The 16,807-nt window shown below is 43.0% G+C and overlaps 1 protein-coding gene across 1 annotated transcript; it reads left to right on the forward strand.

Annotated features, from left to right (window-relative positions):
* The first annotated feature begins 15,531 nt into the window (after nt 1–15,531).
* On the forward strand, nt 15,532–16,166 carry LOC124690689 (PLAT domain-containing protein 3-like). The gene is made up of 2 exons (XM_047224045.1): nt 15,532–15,624; nt 15,708–16,166. Exons 1-2 carry the CDS (start codon nt 15,532–15,534, stop codon nt 16,164–16,166), a joined length of 552 nt encoding a protein of 183 aa, XP_047080001.1.
* The last annotated feature ends 641 nt before the right edge of the window (nt 16,167–16,807 follow it).

Here is a 16,807-nt window from a genome sequence, read left to right on the forward strand (position 1 = left end):
GTTTTGTCCATATGGCAGTTTTTGAATTGGGGTCTTATTCGAAGACTTTGGGAAAACCCTTGGGGTTCCACCTTTATAATGAGGAGGAGAGGGATGGGGCAGCCTTGTACTTGGCCGCACCACCATAGGGGGGCCCTGGCCGGCGCTCCTACCCCCTTCTCTCCCAAACCCTAGCCTCTCTCCTCCTCCATCTTCTCCCACAACGCTTAGGCGAAGCCCTGCCGGAGATCTCCACCACCACCATCACTACGCCGTCGTGCTGGCGGGATTCCGAGGAGGATCTACTATATCCGCTGCCCGCTGGAACGGGGAGAAGGACGTCGTCATCAACACCGTACGTGTGACCAAGTGCAGAGGTGCTGCCCGTTTGTGGCACCGTCAAGATCTTCTACGCGCTTTTGAAAGCGGCAAGTGATCGTCTACATCCACCACGAGATTTATCTCGTTAACGCTTAGCGATCTTCGAGGGTATGTTGATCTTCACCTCGTTGCTCCCATCTACTAGATTAGATCTTGGCTTGTTGTTCGTTCTTGCGGTAGGAAATTTTTTGTTTTCTATGCTACGAATCCCAACACATATCTCCAGTTTCGAGCTTCCAAATCCAACACCTACGATCACGCGGAAAAAGCATTGCGTGGGCTAAAATGTCAGCTTCTTCTAAGTGCGCATCCGAGGCTCCTCCCCACTGTCCATGTTCATCAGTGTCAGTTTTCCTTGCTGCGCTTGGAGCTTGCGCAGTTGGCTGCTAACCGCGTCAAGGAGGCATCTCTCCCCCTTCATGAAGAAGTTGCAAGTCTCAATATGTTGTTAGCATGTGTTGGTGTTTCTTTGGAGCCTACAAATGCATGTTCTTCTGGTGGGCAGCTTGGCTCCGTTGAGCAGAAGTCATCCGAGATTGAGAAATATCATCTCTATAGTTGTTCGTCTCCTCGAAGAAGTCCTTCTCGGTCGCCCCAACCTGTTGTGTCGGCTGTCTCTGAGAGCGAGCATTTTGATGAGATCTTGGCACCGGTACTTCGGATCACACTAGAGCTACATGAGTTGTGTGGGGTTTCATCTGTGGTGTTAGGCTCGGTTGGGGCTTCTCTTCCGACTAAGACACTTGGCTTTGAGAAGAGTGGTGGCGTTGACGCTTCCATCTCGAGTTGATCCGACATGCATGTGGGTTCTTTTAATGATGGGGTTGATGTCTGGACCATTGGCAAAGGTGTCCGGAGCCGTCGTCATCAGAGAGGTTTGTGATTTCCTCGCCACAATGGTTGTTGCTTACCCGGCTACCCTGATTCTGCAGCTGATTGATGTCCTGTCTTTTCCGTGTTTGGAGTGTTCGCTCACGTCGCCTTATGGCCCTTGTGTTGGCTAGGGTGGGTGTGACCTTATAGTTCAGGTGATCAGGTCTCTTTTAGGCCCCGTGTGTGTATTAATTTAGGTGTGTTGTTGTTTTGTTGTTGCTATTGTGATTTTCACCCAGTTTTCTCTTAGAAATTGAACACTTTTTTCTTAATTAATTAATAAATGATCCAAAGCTTTTGCCTCAGGAAAAAAAAAATCAGCGAATGCTGAACAGTTGGTATTGCCCAGTTCACCACGTCGCCTCAATTGAAAACACGATTCAAACGAACTGGAAGAAAAAACTGCACAGCTCGCGCAACTGCCTTTTTATACGTTCATCCACTCCCCATTCCCCATATCTCTGCAGCTGACACAACAGCTCGATCGCACTCTGACCCGTCATCGATAGCTCGGCTCGGTGCCGCTCTCATCAACCTCGCCGTCGCGGCCTCCGCCGCCGTGCTCGCGCATGGTCGCGACCTCCCGACCTCGATCAAGGTGACGACCATCCCTCTCCACTTGACATGCATGATTACTCTTTAAGACAAAGGCACACGACTCTTAAAAATAAATAAATAAATAAATGTACGAGATTCGTACATTCAACGAGAAAAATTAAAATAATAGGTGATCATCAGGAATATTTCAAAGTAACTAATGTCCACTCGATTTGTTTTACTTTTCACGTCCACTATTTCGTCCTTTATAGTGTATTTCGTGCAGCAATTCTCAGTGAACGAAAATGAAAAATGAAGCCCACACTAGTAGAAAACATGGATTTCGCCCCCGAAGCTTTAGACCTGGTTTTAAAATGAACCGGCACCAGTGGGTGTCATTGGTCCCGGTTTGACCGACGCGGCGTGACGCCACCCTCTGGTTCCGGTTCGTTTGTGGCATTTGGTCCCGATTTGTATTACAAATCGGGACTAAAGGGGTTGCAGCAGAGCGCTTTAGGTCGTGCCAGGCCCCGATCCTCTTTAGTCCCGGTTGGTATTAGTAACCGGACCAAATGTCTACCCTTTAGTCCCGGTTTTCCTTACCAACCGGGACTAAATGCACATCTGGCTATATATACCTTGCCCTGTTCAAGTATGAGCCACACTTAGCATTTTCCACTTCGTAGCACAAGAGAGTTGTATATTGCTTTGCCCTCTTCATATGCATAAGAGGTGTTCGATGAAATGCCTAAGATTTTTTGCCACTTCAATTCACACAAAACAAGCCACACTTAAAGCTTGGTCCTGTCTTTTTCCTTCTCCATCGAGGTTAACAGCTTTATCCTTTTATCTGTCATTGATAAAATGCATGTGTATTATATATACATCATTTCACTAATCATGATGTTCTGTAATGATTTTTGATAAATTTAATTATATCATGCAGATGAATCGGCAATGGATGTACATTGACCGACACTTTAGCAAGTTCACTTTGGGCCTGAATTCTTTTATCGATGTTGTTGGGGCAAACAAACGGGTGGTTTTATGTATTTTTGATGCGCGCAAATGTACAAGTCCGTTGGGAACCCCAAGAGGAAGGTATGATGCGCACAGTGGCAAGTTTTTCCTCAGAAAGAAACCAAGGTTTATCGAACCAGGAGGAGCCAAGAAGCACGTTGAAGGTTGATGGTGGCGAAATGTGATGCGGCGCAACAACAAGGATTCCGGCGCCAACGTGGAACCTGCACAACACAACCAAAGTACTTTGCCCCAACGAAACAGTTGAGGTTGTCAATCTCACCGGCTTGCTGTAACAAAGGATTAACAAGTATTGTGTGGAAGATGATTGTTTTCGAAGAAAATAGTAAAACAAGTATTGCAAGTAGATTGTATGCGATGTAAAGAATAGGACCGGGGTCCACAGTTCACTAGAGGTGTCTCTCCCATAAGATAAAAGCATGTTGGGTGAACAAATTACAGTCGGGCAATTGACAAAATAGAGAAGGGCATAACAATGCATATACATGATATGATAAATATAGTGAGATTTAATTGGGCATTACGACAAAGTACATAGACCTCCATCCAACTGCATCTATGCCTAAAAAGTCCACCTTCAAGGTTATCATCCGAACCCCTTTCGCATTAACTTGCAAAGCAACGGACAATTGCATTAAGTATGGTGCGTAATGTAATCGACAACTACATCCTTAGACATAGCATCAATGTTTTATCTCTAGTGGCAACAAGCACATCACAACCTTAGAACTTTCTCGTCACCTGTCCCAGGTGTCAATGAAGGCATGAACCCACTATCGAGCATAAATACTCCCTCTTGGAGTTAAGAGCAAAAACTTGGCCAGAGCCTCTACTAATAACGGAGAGCATGCAAGATCATAAACAACACATAAACAATAGATTGATAATCACCATAACATAGTATTCTCTATCCATCGGATCCCGACAAACACAACATATAGTATTACAGATAGATGATCTTGATCATGTTAGGCAGCTCACAAGATCCAACAATGAAGCACAATTAGGAGAAGACGACCATCTAGCTACTGCTATGGACCCATAATCCAGGGGTGAACTACTCACTCATCACTCCGGAGGCGACCATGACGGTGTAGAGTCCTCCGGGAGATGAATCCCCTCTCCGGCAGGGTGCCGGAGGCGATCTCCTGAATCCCCCGAGATGGGATTCGCGGCGGCGGCGTCTCTGGAAGGTTTTCCGTATCGTGGCTCTCGGTACTGGGGGTTTCGCGACGGAGGCTATTTGTAGGCGAAAGGGAAGCCTCGAAAGGGGTCTGGTGGGACCAGACACTAGGGCGGCGCGGCCAGGGCCAGGGCCGCGCCGCCACCATGTGTGGGCCCCACGTGGCTCCTCTCTGACGGCTCTCAGGTGTTCTGCATGCTTCCGGGCAAAATAGGAACCTGGGCGTTGATTTCGTCCAATTCCGAGAATATTTCCTTACTAGGATTTCTGAAACCAAAAACAGTAGAAAACAAGAATCGGCTCTTCGGCATCTTGTTAATAAGTTAGTTCCAGAAAATGCGTAAATACGACATATAATGTGCATAAAACATGTAGATATCATCAATAATGTAGCATGGAACATAAGAAATTATCGATACATTGGAGACGTATCAGCATCCCCAAGCTTAGTTCTGCTCGTCCCGAGCAGGTAAAACGATAACAAAGATAATTTCTGAAGTGACATGCCATCATAATCTTGATCATACTATTTGTAAACATATGTAATAAATGCAGCGATCAAGACAATGGTAATGACATGAGTAAACAAGTGAATCATAAAGCAAAGACTTTTCATGAATAGTACTTCAAGACAAGCATCAATAAGTCTTGCATAAGAGTTAGCTCATAAAGCAATAAATCAAAGTAAAGGTATTGAAGCAACACAAAGGAAGATTAAGTTTCAGCGGTTGCTTTCAACTTATAACATGTATATCTCATGGATATTGTCAACATAGAGTAATATAACAGTACAATATGCAAATATGTAGGAATCAATGCACAGTTCACATAAGTGTTTGCTTCTTAAGGTGGAGAGAGATAGGTAAACTGACTCAACAATAAAAGTAAAAGAAAGGTCCTTCAAAGAGGAAAGCATCGATTGCTGTATTTATGCTAGATCTTTTATTCTGAAAACATGAAACAATTTTGTCAACAGTAGTAATAAAGCATATGAGTTATGTAAATTATATCTTACAAGTTGCAAGCCTCATGCATAGTATACTAATAGTGCCCGCACCTTATCCTTCTTAGCTTGGACTACCGGATCTTCGCAATGCACATGTTTCAACCAAGTGTCACAAAGGGGTACCTCCATGCCGCCTGTACAAAGGTCTAAGGAGAAAGCTCGCATTTTGGATTTCTCGCTTTTGATTATTCTCAACTTAGACATCCATACCGGGACAACATGGACAACAGATAATGGACTCCTCTTTAATGCATAAGCATGTAGCAACAATTATTATTCTCATATGAGATTGAGGATATATGTCCAAACTAAAACTTCCACCATGATTCATGGCTTTGGTTAGCGGCCCAATGTTCTTCTCTGACAATATGCATGCTCCAACCATTAAGGTGGTAGATCCCTCTTACTTCAGACAAGACGGACATGCATAGCAACTCACATGATATTCAACAAAGAGTAGTTGATGGCGTCCCCAGAAGCATGGTTATCGCACAACAAGCAACTTAATAAGAGATAAAATGCATAAGTACATATTCAATACTACGATAGTTTTTAAAGCTATTTTGTCCCATGAGCTATATATTGCAAAGGCGAATGATGGAATTTTAAAGGTAGCACTCAAGCAATTTACTTTGGAATGGCGGAGAAATACCATGTAGTAGGTAGGTATGGTGGACACAAATGGCATAGTGGTTGGCTCAAGAATTTTGGATGCATGAGAAGTATTTCCTCTCGATACAAGGTTTAGGCTAGCAAGGTTATTTGAAGCAAACTCAAGGATGAACCGGTGCAGCAAAACTCGCATAAAAGACATATTGTAAACATTATAAGACTCTACACCGTCTTCCTTGTTGTTCAAAACTCAATACTAGATATTATCTAGACCTTAGAGAGACCAAATATGCAAACCAAATTTTAGCAAGCTCTATGTATTTCTTCATTAATGGGTGCAAAGTATATGATGCAAGAGCTTAATCATGAGCACAACAATTGCAAAGTATCACATTACCCAAGACATTTTAGAATTACTACATGTAGCATTTTCCAATTCCAACCATATAACAATTTAACGAAGAAGAAACTTCGCCTTGAACATTATGAGTAAAGCCTAAGGACATATTTGTCCATATGCAACAGCGGAGCGTGTCTCTCTCCCACAAAGTGAATGCTAGGATCCATTTTATTCAAACAAAAACAAAAACAAAAACAAACCGACGCTCCAAGTAAAGAACACAAGATGTGACTGAATAAAAATATAGTTTCAGGGGAGGAACCTGATGATGTTGTCGGGCATCCCCAAGCTTAGACGCTTGAGTCTTCTTAAAATATGCAGGGATGAACCACGGGGGCATCCCCAAGCTTAGAGCTTTCACTCCTCTTGATCATAGTATATCATACTCCTCTCTTGACCCTTGAAAACTTCCTTCACACCAAACTTCAAGCAAACTCATTAGAGGGTTAGTGCACAATTAATAATTCACATATTCAGAGGTGACACAATCATTCTTTACACTTCTGGACATTGCATAAAGCTACTGGACATTAATGGATCAAAGAAATTCATCCAACATAGCAAATACGGCAATGCGAAATAAAAGGCAGAATCTGTCAAAAACAGAACAGTTCGTAAAGACGAATTTTAAAATGGCACCAGACTTGCTCAAATGGAAAAACTCAAAACTAATGAAAGTTGCGTACATATCTGAGGATCACGCTCGTAAATTGGCAGATTTTTCGAATTTTCTACAGAGACTTGTGCCCAGATTCGTGACAGACAGCAATGCTGTTTCTGCGCAGCGATCCCAAATATAACATCAACTTTAACATAGAAACTTTACTTGGCACAAAAACATGATAAGGAGAGGTTTCTACAGTAGTAAACAACTTCCAAGACTCAAATATAAAACAAAGTACTGTAGTAAAAACATGGGTTGTCTCCCATAAGCGCTTTTCTTTAACGCCTTTCAGCTAGGCGCAGAAAGTGCAAATCAAGTAACATCAAGAGTAGAAGCATCAACATTGTAACTTGTTCTAATAATAGAATCAAAAGGCAACTTCATTCTCTTTCTAGGAAAGTGTTCCATACCTTTCTTGAGAGGAAATTGATATTTAATATTACCTTCCCTCATATCAATAACAAGCACCAACGGTTCGAAGAAAAGGTCTTCCCAACACAATAGGACAAGATGCATTGCATTCGATATCCAAGACAACAAAATCAACGGGGACAAGGTTATTGTTAACCGTAATGCGCACATTATCAATCCTCCCCAAAGGTTTCTTTTTAACATTATCGGCAAGATTAACATCCAAATAACAATTCTTCAATGGTGGCAAGTCAAGCATATCATAAATCTTTTTAGGCATAATAGAAATACTTGCACCAAGATCACATAAAGCATTACATTCAAAGTCATTGAATTTCATTTTAATGATGGGCTCCCAACCATCTTCTAACTTTCTAGGAATAGAAGTTTCAAGTTTTAGTTTCTCTTCTCTAGCTTTTATGTGAGCGTTTGTAATGTGCTTTGTAAAGGCCAAATTTATAGCACTAGCATAGGACTTTTAGCAAGTTTTTGTAAGAACTTTATAACTTCAGAGATGTGGCAATCATCAAAATCTAAATCATTATGAGCTACAGCAATGGGATCATTGTCCCCAAGGTTGGAAAAAATTTCAGCAGTTTTATCACAAGCCGTTTCAGCAGTTTTAGCAATTTCAAGCAGTTTTGTACGCTTTGCACTAGGAGTAGAAACATTGCCAACACCAATTATTTTACCATTGATAGTAGGAGGTGCAGCAACATGTGAATCATTATCATTACTAATGGTGGTAATAGTCCAAACTTTAGCTACATTATTCTCTTTAGCTAGTTTTTCATTTTCTTCTCTATCCCACCTAGCACGCAATTCAGCCATTAATCTTATATTCTCATCAATTCTAACTTGGATGGCATTTGCTGTAGTAGTAATCTTATTATCAATATCATTATTAGGCATAAATTTCAATTTTAAAAGATTAACATCAGAGGCAAGTCTATCAACTCTAGAAGCAAGAATATCAATTTTATCAAGCTTTTCCTCAACAGATTTGTTAAAAGCGGTTTGTGTACTAATAAATTCTTTAAGCATAGCTTCAAGACCAGAGGGTACACTCCTATTATTGTTGTAAGAATTCCCATAAGAATTACCATAACCATTACCATTAGCAGAAGGATATGGCCTATAGTTATTACCGAGTTGTTCCTATAAGCATTGTTGTTGAAATTATTATCTTTAATGAAATTCACATCAACATTTTCTTCTTGAGCAACCAATGAAGCTAAAGGAACATTATTTGGGTCAACATTAGATCTACCATTCACAATCATAGACATAATCACATCAATCTTATCATTCAAGGAAGAGGTTTCTTCAACAAAATTTACCTTCTTACCTTGTGGAGCTCTTTCCGTGTGCCATTCAGAGTAATTTATCATCATATCATCAAGAAGCTTTGTAGCCGCCCCCAAAGTGATGGACATGAAGGTACCTCCAGCAGCTGAATCCAATAAATTCCGCGAAGAAAAATTTAGTCCTGCATAGAAGGTTTGGATGATCATCCAAGTAGTCGATCCATGGGTTGGGCAATTCTTTACCAAAGTTTTCATTCTCTCCCATGCTTGAGCAACATGTTCGAGTATCTAATTGCTTAAAATTCATTATGCTACTTCTCAAAGATATAATTTTAGCGGGAGGATAATATCTACCAATAAAAGCATCTTTACATTTAGTCCATGAATCAATATTATTCTTAGGCAAAGATAGCAACCAATCTTTAGCTCTTCCTCTTAATGAGAAAGGAAACACTTTCAATTTAATAATATCACCATCTACATCCTTATACTTTTGCATTTCACAAAGTTCAACAAAATTATTAAGATGGGCAGCAACATCATCAGAACTAACACCAGAAAGTTGATCTCTCATAACCAGGTTCAGTAAAGCAGGTTTAATTTTAAAGAATTCTGCTGTAGTAGCAGGTGGAGCAATAGGTGTGCATAGGAAATCATTATTATTTGCGTTTGTGAAGTCACACAACTTAGTATTTTCAGGGGTATTCATTTTAGCAACGGTAAATAAAGCAAACTAGATAAAGTAAATGCAAGTAACTAATTTTTTTGTGTTTTTGATATAGAGAGCAAGACAATAAATAAAGTAAAACTAGCAACTAATTTTTTTGTGTTTTGTTTAGGTGCAGCAAACAAAGTAGTAAATAAAATAAAGCAAGACAAAAACAAAGTAAAGAGATTGAGAAGTGGAGACTCACCTTGCAGCGTGTCTTGATCTCCCCGGCAACGGCGCCAGAAAACAGGCTTGATGCGCGTAAATGTACACGTCCGTTGGGAACCCCAAGAGGAAGGTATGATGCGCACAGTGGCAAGTTTTCCCTCGAGAAGAAACCAAGGTTTATCGAACCAGGAGGAGCCAAGAAGCACGTTGAAGGTTGATGGTGGCGAAATGTGATGCGGCGCAACAACAGGGATTCCGGCGCCAACGTGGAACCTGCACAACACAACCAAAGTACTTTGCCCCAACGAAACAGTGAGGTTGTCAATCTCACCGGCTTGCTGTAACAAAGGATTAACAGTATTGTGTGGAAGATGATTGTTTTCGAAGAAAATAGTAAAACAAGTATTGCAGTAGATTGTATGCGATGTAAAGAATAGGACCGGGGTCCACAGTTCACTAGAGGTGTCTCTCCCATAAGATTAAAGCATGTTGGGTGAACAAATTACAGTCGGGCAATTGACAAAATAGAGAAGGGCATAACAATGCATATACATGATATGATAAATATAGTGAGATTTAATTGGGCATTACGACAAAGTACATAGACCGCCATCCAACCGCATCTATGCCTAAAAAGTCCACCTTCGAGGTTATCATCCGAACCCCTTTCGGTATTAAGTTGCAAAGCAACGGACAATTGCATTAAGTATGGTGCGTAATGTAATCGACAACTACATCCTTAGACATAGAATCAATGTTTTATCCCTAGTGGCAACAAGCACATCACAACCTTAGAACTTTACGTCACTTCGTCCCGGTGTCAATGAAGGCATGAACCCACTATCGAGCATAAATACTCCCTCTTGGAGTTAAGAGCAAAAACTTGGCCAGAGCCTCTACTAATAATGGAGAGCATGCAAGATCATAAACAACACATAAACAATAGATTGATAATCACCATAACATAGTATTCTCTATCCATCGGATCCCGACAAACACAACATATAGTATTACGGATAGATGATCTTGATCATGTTAGGCAGCTCACAAGATCCAACAATGAAGCACAATTAGGAGAAGACGACCATCTAGCTACTGCTATGGACCCATAGTCCAGGGGTGAACTACTCACTCATCATTCCGGAGGCGACCATGACGGTGTAGAGTCCTCCGGGAAATGAATCCCCTCTCCGGCAGGGTGCCGGAGGCGATCTCCTGAATCCCCCGAGATGGGATTCGCGGCGGCGGCGTCTCTGGAAGGTTTTCCGTATCGTGGCTCTCGGTACTGGGGGTTTCGCGACGGAGGCTATTTGTAGGCGAAAGGGCAGCCTCGGAAGGGGTCTGGTGGGACCAGACACTAGGGCGGCGCGGCCAGGGCCTGGGCCGCGTCGCCACCATGTGTGGGCCCCACGTGGCTCCTCTCTGACGGCTCTCGGGTGTTCTGGATGCTTCCGGGAAAAATAGGAACCTGGGCGTTGATTTCGTCCAATTCCGATAATATTTCCTTACTAGGATTTCTGAAACCAAAAACAGCAGAAAACAGCAACTGGCTCATCGGCATCTTGTTAATAAGTTAGTTCCAGATAATGCGTAAATACGACATATAATGTGCATAAAACATGTAGATATCATCAATAATGTAGCATGGAACATAAGAAATTATCGATACGTTGGAGACGTATCAATTGTCTATGTGTTAACTGTCAGAATGTCATAAATTACTCTTCCTCGAGTACCATTCACACCCCACCTCCTGCGGTACCGTTTCATGCCCCACTACTATTGTTGAACCAAGCACGGAGAAAGAGGGGTTATAATGGAAGACAATGAAGAAGAAGAGGATGATGATAACTATCTCATGTTCGCTGAATACGGTGATACAGCGAAGGGGGATTGTTTTCCATCAGAAGGCAATGAAGACAATGAAGCAGAAGATCAAGAGGCACCAGATGAGCCTGCTGATGATCTTGGTCGGGCCATTGTTGATGCAAGGAGAGAATGTGAAACTGAAAAGGAAATGTTGAACTTCGACCAGATGTTAGAGGATCACAACAAATTTGTGTACCCAACTTGCGAAGATGGACAGAAAATGCTATAGCACACTGGAATTATTGCAATTGAAGGCAGAGAACGATGTGACTGACTTGGAGTTTGAAAAGTTGATGGAAATAATTAAGAAGCAGCTTCCAAGGGGTAACAAATTGTCCGCCAGTACGTACGAAGCGAAGAAGCTTGTCTTCCCTCTAGGATTAGACGTGCAGAAGATACATGCATGCATTAATGAATGCATCCTCTACCGCGGTGAGAACGATAATTTAGATGCATGCCCGGTGTGCACTACATTGCGGTATAAGATCAGACGAGATGACCGGGTGATGTTAAGGGCGAGCGCCCTAGGATGAGGGTTCCTGCCAAGGTTATGTGGTATGCTCCTATAATACCACGGCTGAAACGTTTGTTGAGAAATAAAGAGCACGGCAGGTTGTTGCGATGGCACAAAGAAGGTCGTAAGAAAGACGCGATGTTGAGACACCCTGCTGATGGGTCGCTGTGGAGAAAAATTGATAGAAAGTTCCGGTACTTTGTAGAGGATGCAAGGAACTTAAGGATTGATCTAAATACAGATGACATGAATCCTATTGGAGAGCAGAGCTGCAGTCATAGCACCTAGCATGTGACTCTTTGTATCTATAAACTTCCTCCTTGGTTGTGCATGAAGCGGAAATTCATTATGATATCAGTGCTCATCCAAGGCCCAAAATAACCCGGCAACGACATTGATGTATACCTGAAGAGATTATTTGAAGAACTTCTACAGCTGTGGGCCATAACAGGTGTACGTGTGTGTGACGAGCACAAATAGGAGGTTAGTAAAAATAATATATGTTAGTTAGAACTCTATAATAGTTAGTAAAAATTTAATTTATGTTAGTTAGAACTCTATAACTTTTTTTTAGATATAGTGGTTAGTAAAAATAATATATGTTAGTTAAAATCTATAATAGTTAGTAAAAATAATTTCTTTTAAATATTGTGGTTAGTAAAAATAATTTGTTAAATATTTACTACAAAATATGTTAGTAAAATATTTTTAGAAATAGTGGTATAAAAATAATGTTAGTTAGAACCCTATAATAAGTTAATTAGAAATAGTTAGTAAAATATAGTGGTTAGTAATGTTAATTAGAATTAGTTAGTAAATATTTACTATAATATATGTTAGTAAAAATAGTTAGTAAAATATTTTTAGAAATAGTGGTTAGTAAAAATAATGTTAGTTAGAACTCTACAATATGCTAATTAGAAATATTTGTAGTTTGTAAATATTATATTTGTAGTATGTTATATTTTCATAGCTACGATGTCGCGCCCGCCGAGTCGTGGACTGGGGTCTGGGCACGTTCTGCACCAGATGCTGATGATGGGGGAGGTCCGGGACTGGGCTCCGTCGGGCTGGTACTGGGAGGTGTTACCTTCCGGGATGCGCACCTTGGTGCGGAATCCGGATCCCGTCGTTGACCTGGATCTTCTTTGGTGGCGGTTGCGTGGGCCACGATTGGTGCGGAGGGAGTCGTCCCCCAAGGAGGTGGTAGATCGCCGCATTAGAGAGGAGGACGAGCACGTTCGCCGTTACATGCATGTGTTAGACACCATGTATAGGAGCGGATGGTCGGTTATGCAGGGATCTCACGTGGGCTATGATCATGTGATTGTCCCGTGGCTTTGGGTGTTCACCCGGCGCTCAGCACCCGGTCGACGCCGTTGAGAGTTGTAGTGATGTATTGTGGTTAAATAAAAATGGACCCGAGCTACATATGCATGTAACTGCAATATCTGCTTTGAGCACTACATTATCCTAATCATTCATCTTGAGAAATGAGTAGTACGGACTCGAAACGTAAAGAGCATCGGCAATAAGCAACATGGCTACCATGCTCCAGAGGTAATTTTAAATCAATATCGTCTTGTGTCGACATCTTCTATCCTCATTTCCTGATATCAAGTAATTAATAACTCATTTACTCATTTTTTTCTTTCCCGGGCACGGCTTGAAAACAGTTCATCAACACTGCTCCGGATCAATGGAAACCGGAGCTTACATTTCAAGATCGCCCTGTAAGTAGTACTATAGCTATGTCCGTGAATCTCTTTAATATTTTGTTTTAATACCATGCTTGATTATTAGTTTGATCGAACTATTTTTTCGTAAAGTGTTTGAAGCAGGAACCCGGAAATAACTTATGTGGATACTACGTCTGCGAGTTCATTCGCGAGATGATCCTGTCACCGGGTGTCGGAGGCGGCTATACATGCCCTTAAAGTACGTGAATAATATTTCACAATCTTATTTTATTACCATCAATTGTATTGAGTTCCGTTCATATATATATTGATCTCCTTTTTTTTCAAATTAGATGGAACGCGTGCGGGACTCTCTCCTAACGATGGATCGCATCCGAGCAATCCAAGAGGAATTTGCGGGATTCTTAGTTAGGGAGGTCATAGCTCCAACTAGAGAATATCATCGGGAGTACATATTTGACGTCAGGGATATGAAATAGATATGGTAAAGAGACTCGACTTTATATTGTAAACATACATTACGTGTACTGTATTTCATGACGATGTCTATATATTCACGACGATGTTTGTGGTTTCTTGAATGATGTATGCATTGCAGAATTGAACGAATAACATAAAACCCTGAAACTCTGCCGCGGCAAAAAAACGCTGCTCCACCTTAAACCTCCGCCACGGCAGAGAAACGGCAATTTTCTCGGCCGCGGCAGAGACCCTGTAATCCCGGTTCGTCGTACGAACCGGGACCAAAGATCCTCCACCACGAGCCCCCTGACCGCACTACATGGAGAACCCTTTAGACCCGATGTATATTTGAATCGGGACTAAAGGTCGAGGCCTTTAATCCCAAATGTTCAGTCTCAGTTGCAAAACCGAGACTAAAGGTCCAAAAGCATCGGGACTATTAGGGTGTGTTTTCCACTAGTGCAAGGCAGGCTTACAGAGTCCACGTACTTGGTTACAAGGCCCAAACTTCGTGTTGTCTCATTAATCATCAAAGCCCAGGAAATTGCTATTAGGGTGCGGTTTTTTATCGTTTCTCTCAACCTCGATTTGTTAGACATTTTGCCTGGATTACAAATTTACAACTGTAATTTCAACAGAAAAGTAACTAAGCTATTACAGAGAGACAAGCTCCCACTGCCGCCGCCATTCTGGCCATGATCCCAAGGAATAGTCATCCGGAATTCAAAAAATCATTCAGGTTGCCTTCGGACCATCTGGAATTCGAAAAATCATCCAGAATTCTAGTCCACGAAAAAAGGGCCAGGTAGTACAAAATTGACCAGCTTTATTATTTTTTTATTTTTCACAAGATAGGCAATGTATGACAGAATATAGTTGGAATGGCCATAGAAACTTGTTCATCGATCATCTCAACGAGGCAAAATTTCTAACTAAATCTTCACATATTAGTAGCAATGTGTTGAAGATTTAAGGATACAGACAGAAAATGCAAAACCCGGCCCGAGTCCATGGGGGTCCTTGACGAGGAACTCCTAAAATGAATCCCAAACTCCCTCCTAATTGCCCTCCAATCAAGGTGGAAATCCCTAGATCTATGGGGCACTAGAGAGGAGGCCTCGGGGAAGAAGATGGGAGGTCAAGATTTCACAAACGTGGCGTAACATGAATAACATGACAACAACTGAAGGAGATGGATATATACAGTCTACTCTTGCAGCGATGCCGAATGTAGCATAATAGATCGTAACCTCTAGAGACGGTTGCCTTTTTCCCCTAAGGCCTAAAGCGTCGTACGAACATGTCTGACACTACGGACGTCTTCTTTACAGACACCCTGAATAGACGAGAGACCTTGTATAAATACCTGAGTTCTTGATCAACGAAAACACACAAGTTCATTACAACCCATTTCATTTCCTTTTGCATTTGTTCATCAGTTCACATCGGCGACAATTTTTTCTTCCAAATCCCAGTGCTCCAACTGGGACATCTCGTTTACTTTCGGAAGAACATTCGCTGCCACGTCAGCGAATGCTGAACAGGTGGCACGGCCCAGTCCAGGACGTCGCCTGCATTTGAAAAACAGGATTCAAATGAACTGGAAAAAAGCTGCACAGCTCGCACAACTTCCTTTTTATACGATCATCCACTCCCCATTCCCCATATCTCTGCAGATCACACCAACAGCTCGATCGCACTCTGAGCCGTCATCTATGGCTCGGCTCAGCGCCGCTCTCCTGCTCCTCGCCGTCGCGGCCTCTGCTGCTGCGCTCGCGCATGGCCGCGACCTCCCGACCTCGATCAAGGTGACCACCCTCCCTCTCCTCTTGACATGCATGATTACTGTTTGGCTCGTACTCATCGGGCGCCTCGACGTTTCGACCTGCAGTTGACCAGGGGCGCCGTGGTCGGCGACGACAGCAACCAGTGCGTGTACACGGTGTACGTGCGGACAGGGTCGATCTGGAAGGCCGGGACGGACGCGAGGATCTCGCTGGAGCTGACGACCGCGGACAACTACGACGGCGTGGAGATGACGGACCTGCCGGCGTGGGGCGGGCTGATGTACGAGGGCCACTCCTACTTCGAGCGCGGGAACCTGGACATCTTCAGCGGCCGCGGCCCATGCCTGGCGTCCACGCCGTGCCGGATGCGGGTCACCTCCGACGGCTCCGGCGACCACCACGGCTGGTACTGCAACTACGTGGAGGTCACCGTCACGGGCCCCCACAGGGGCTGCGCGCAGCAGCTGTTCACCGTCGAGCAGTGGCTCGCCACCGACGCGGCGCCGTACAAGCTTGAGGCCGTCGTTGACCACTGCTCCTACGACGATGGCGTCGTGGCGTGAGGGTAGAGCCACACACACACACCCCCGTCCCCGTACGTGTTGTATTGCTTGGGTTTTGTGCTGCTGCATCTGCTGGTGAAATAATCGGGGCATGTGCCATGTACCATGGGAGTTGTTACTAGTTTGTACGAGAGATGGTGTTCATTTGGCACCTCCATTTGTGTGAATCTTTGTACAGTACATGATTTTCAATCTCAATCTGGAATGTCAATGCAGGGTGCAGGTCGCACGCAACATGTGTGCCACCATCACGCTGGTTGATGATTTCTCGGTATTTGAGGTACACGTACGACTCTTCATCAGAATATAAAAACTCAAGAAGAGGAGAATCTTCAGCGAGAATGTTTCTGAACAATAGATGATCATAAGGAATATTTCGAGTTAGGAGTCTAGGACACTCAGAAATTTTCCTCCTTAGAAAGTTTCTCTCCATGATTTTCTTGATAAATATTTTGGCAAGTTAAGATATTTCGCGTGCGCCCCCAAGGATGCCGCCAGTGAAGATCCCATCGCCCCCCCCCCCCACGCACCCATCACGTGCACGTCTTGCCGTCGCTGCCTCTAGCCGTCGCTGCGGTGGCATCGGGCCCGGCCGACGAAGGAGGCATGGTGCGGTGACCCAGCATACCACTGCATGGTGT

This window comes from Lolium rigidum, chromosome 2, assembly GCF_022539505.1.
Source record: "Lolium rigidum isolate FL_2022 chromosome 2, APGP_CSIRO_Lrig_0.1, whole genome shotgun sequence".
NCBI classification, from domain to species: Eukaryota; Viridiplantae; Streptophyta; class Magnoliopsida; order Poales; family Poaceae; genus Lolium; species Lolium rigidum.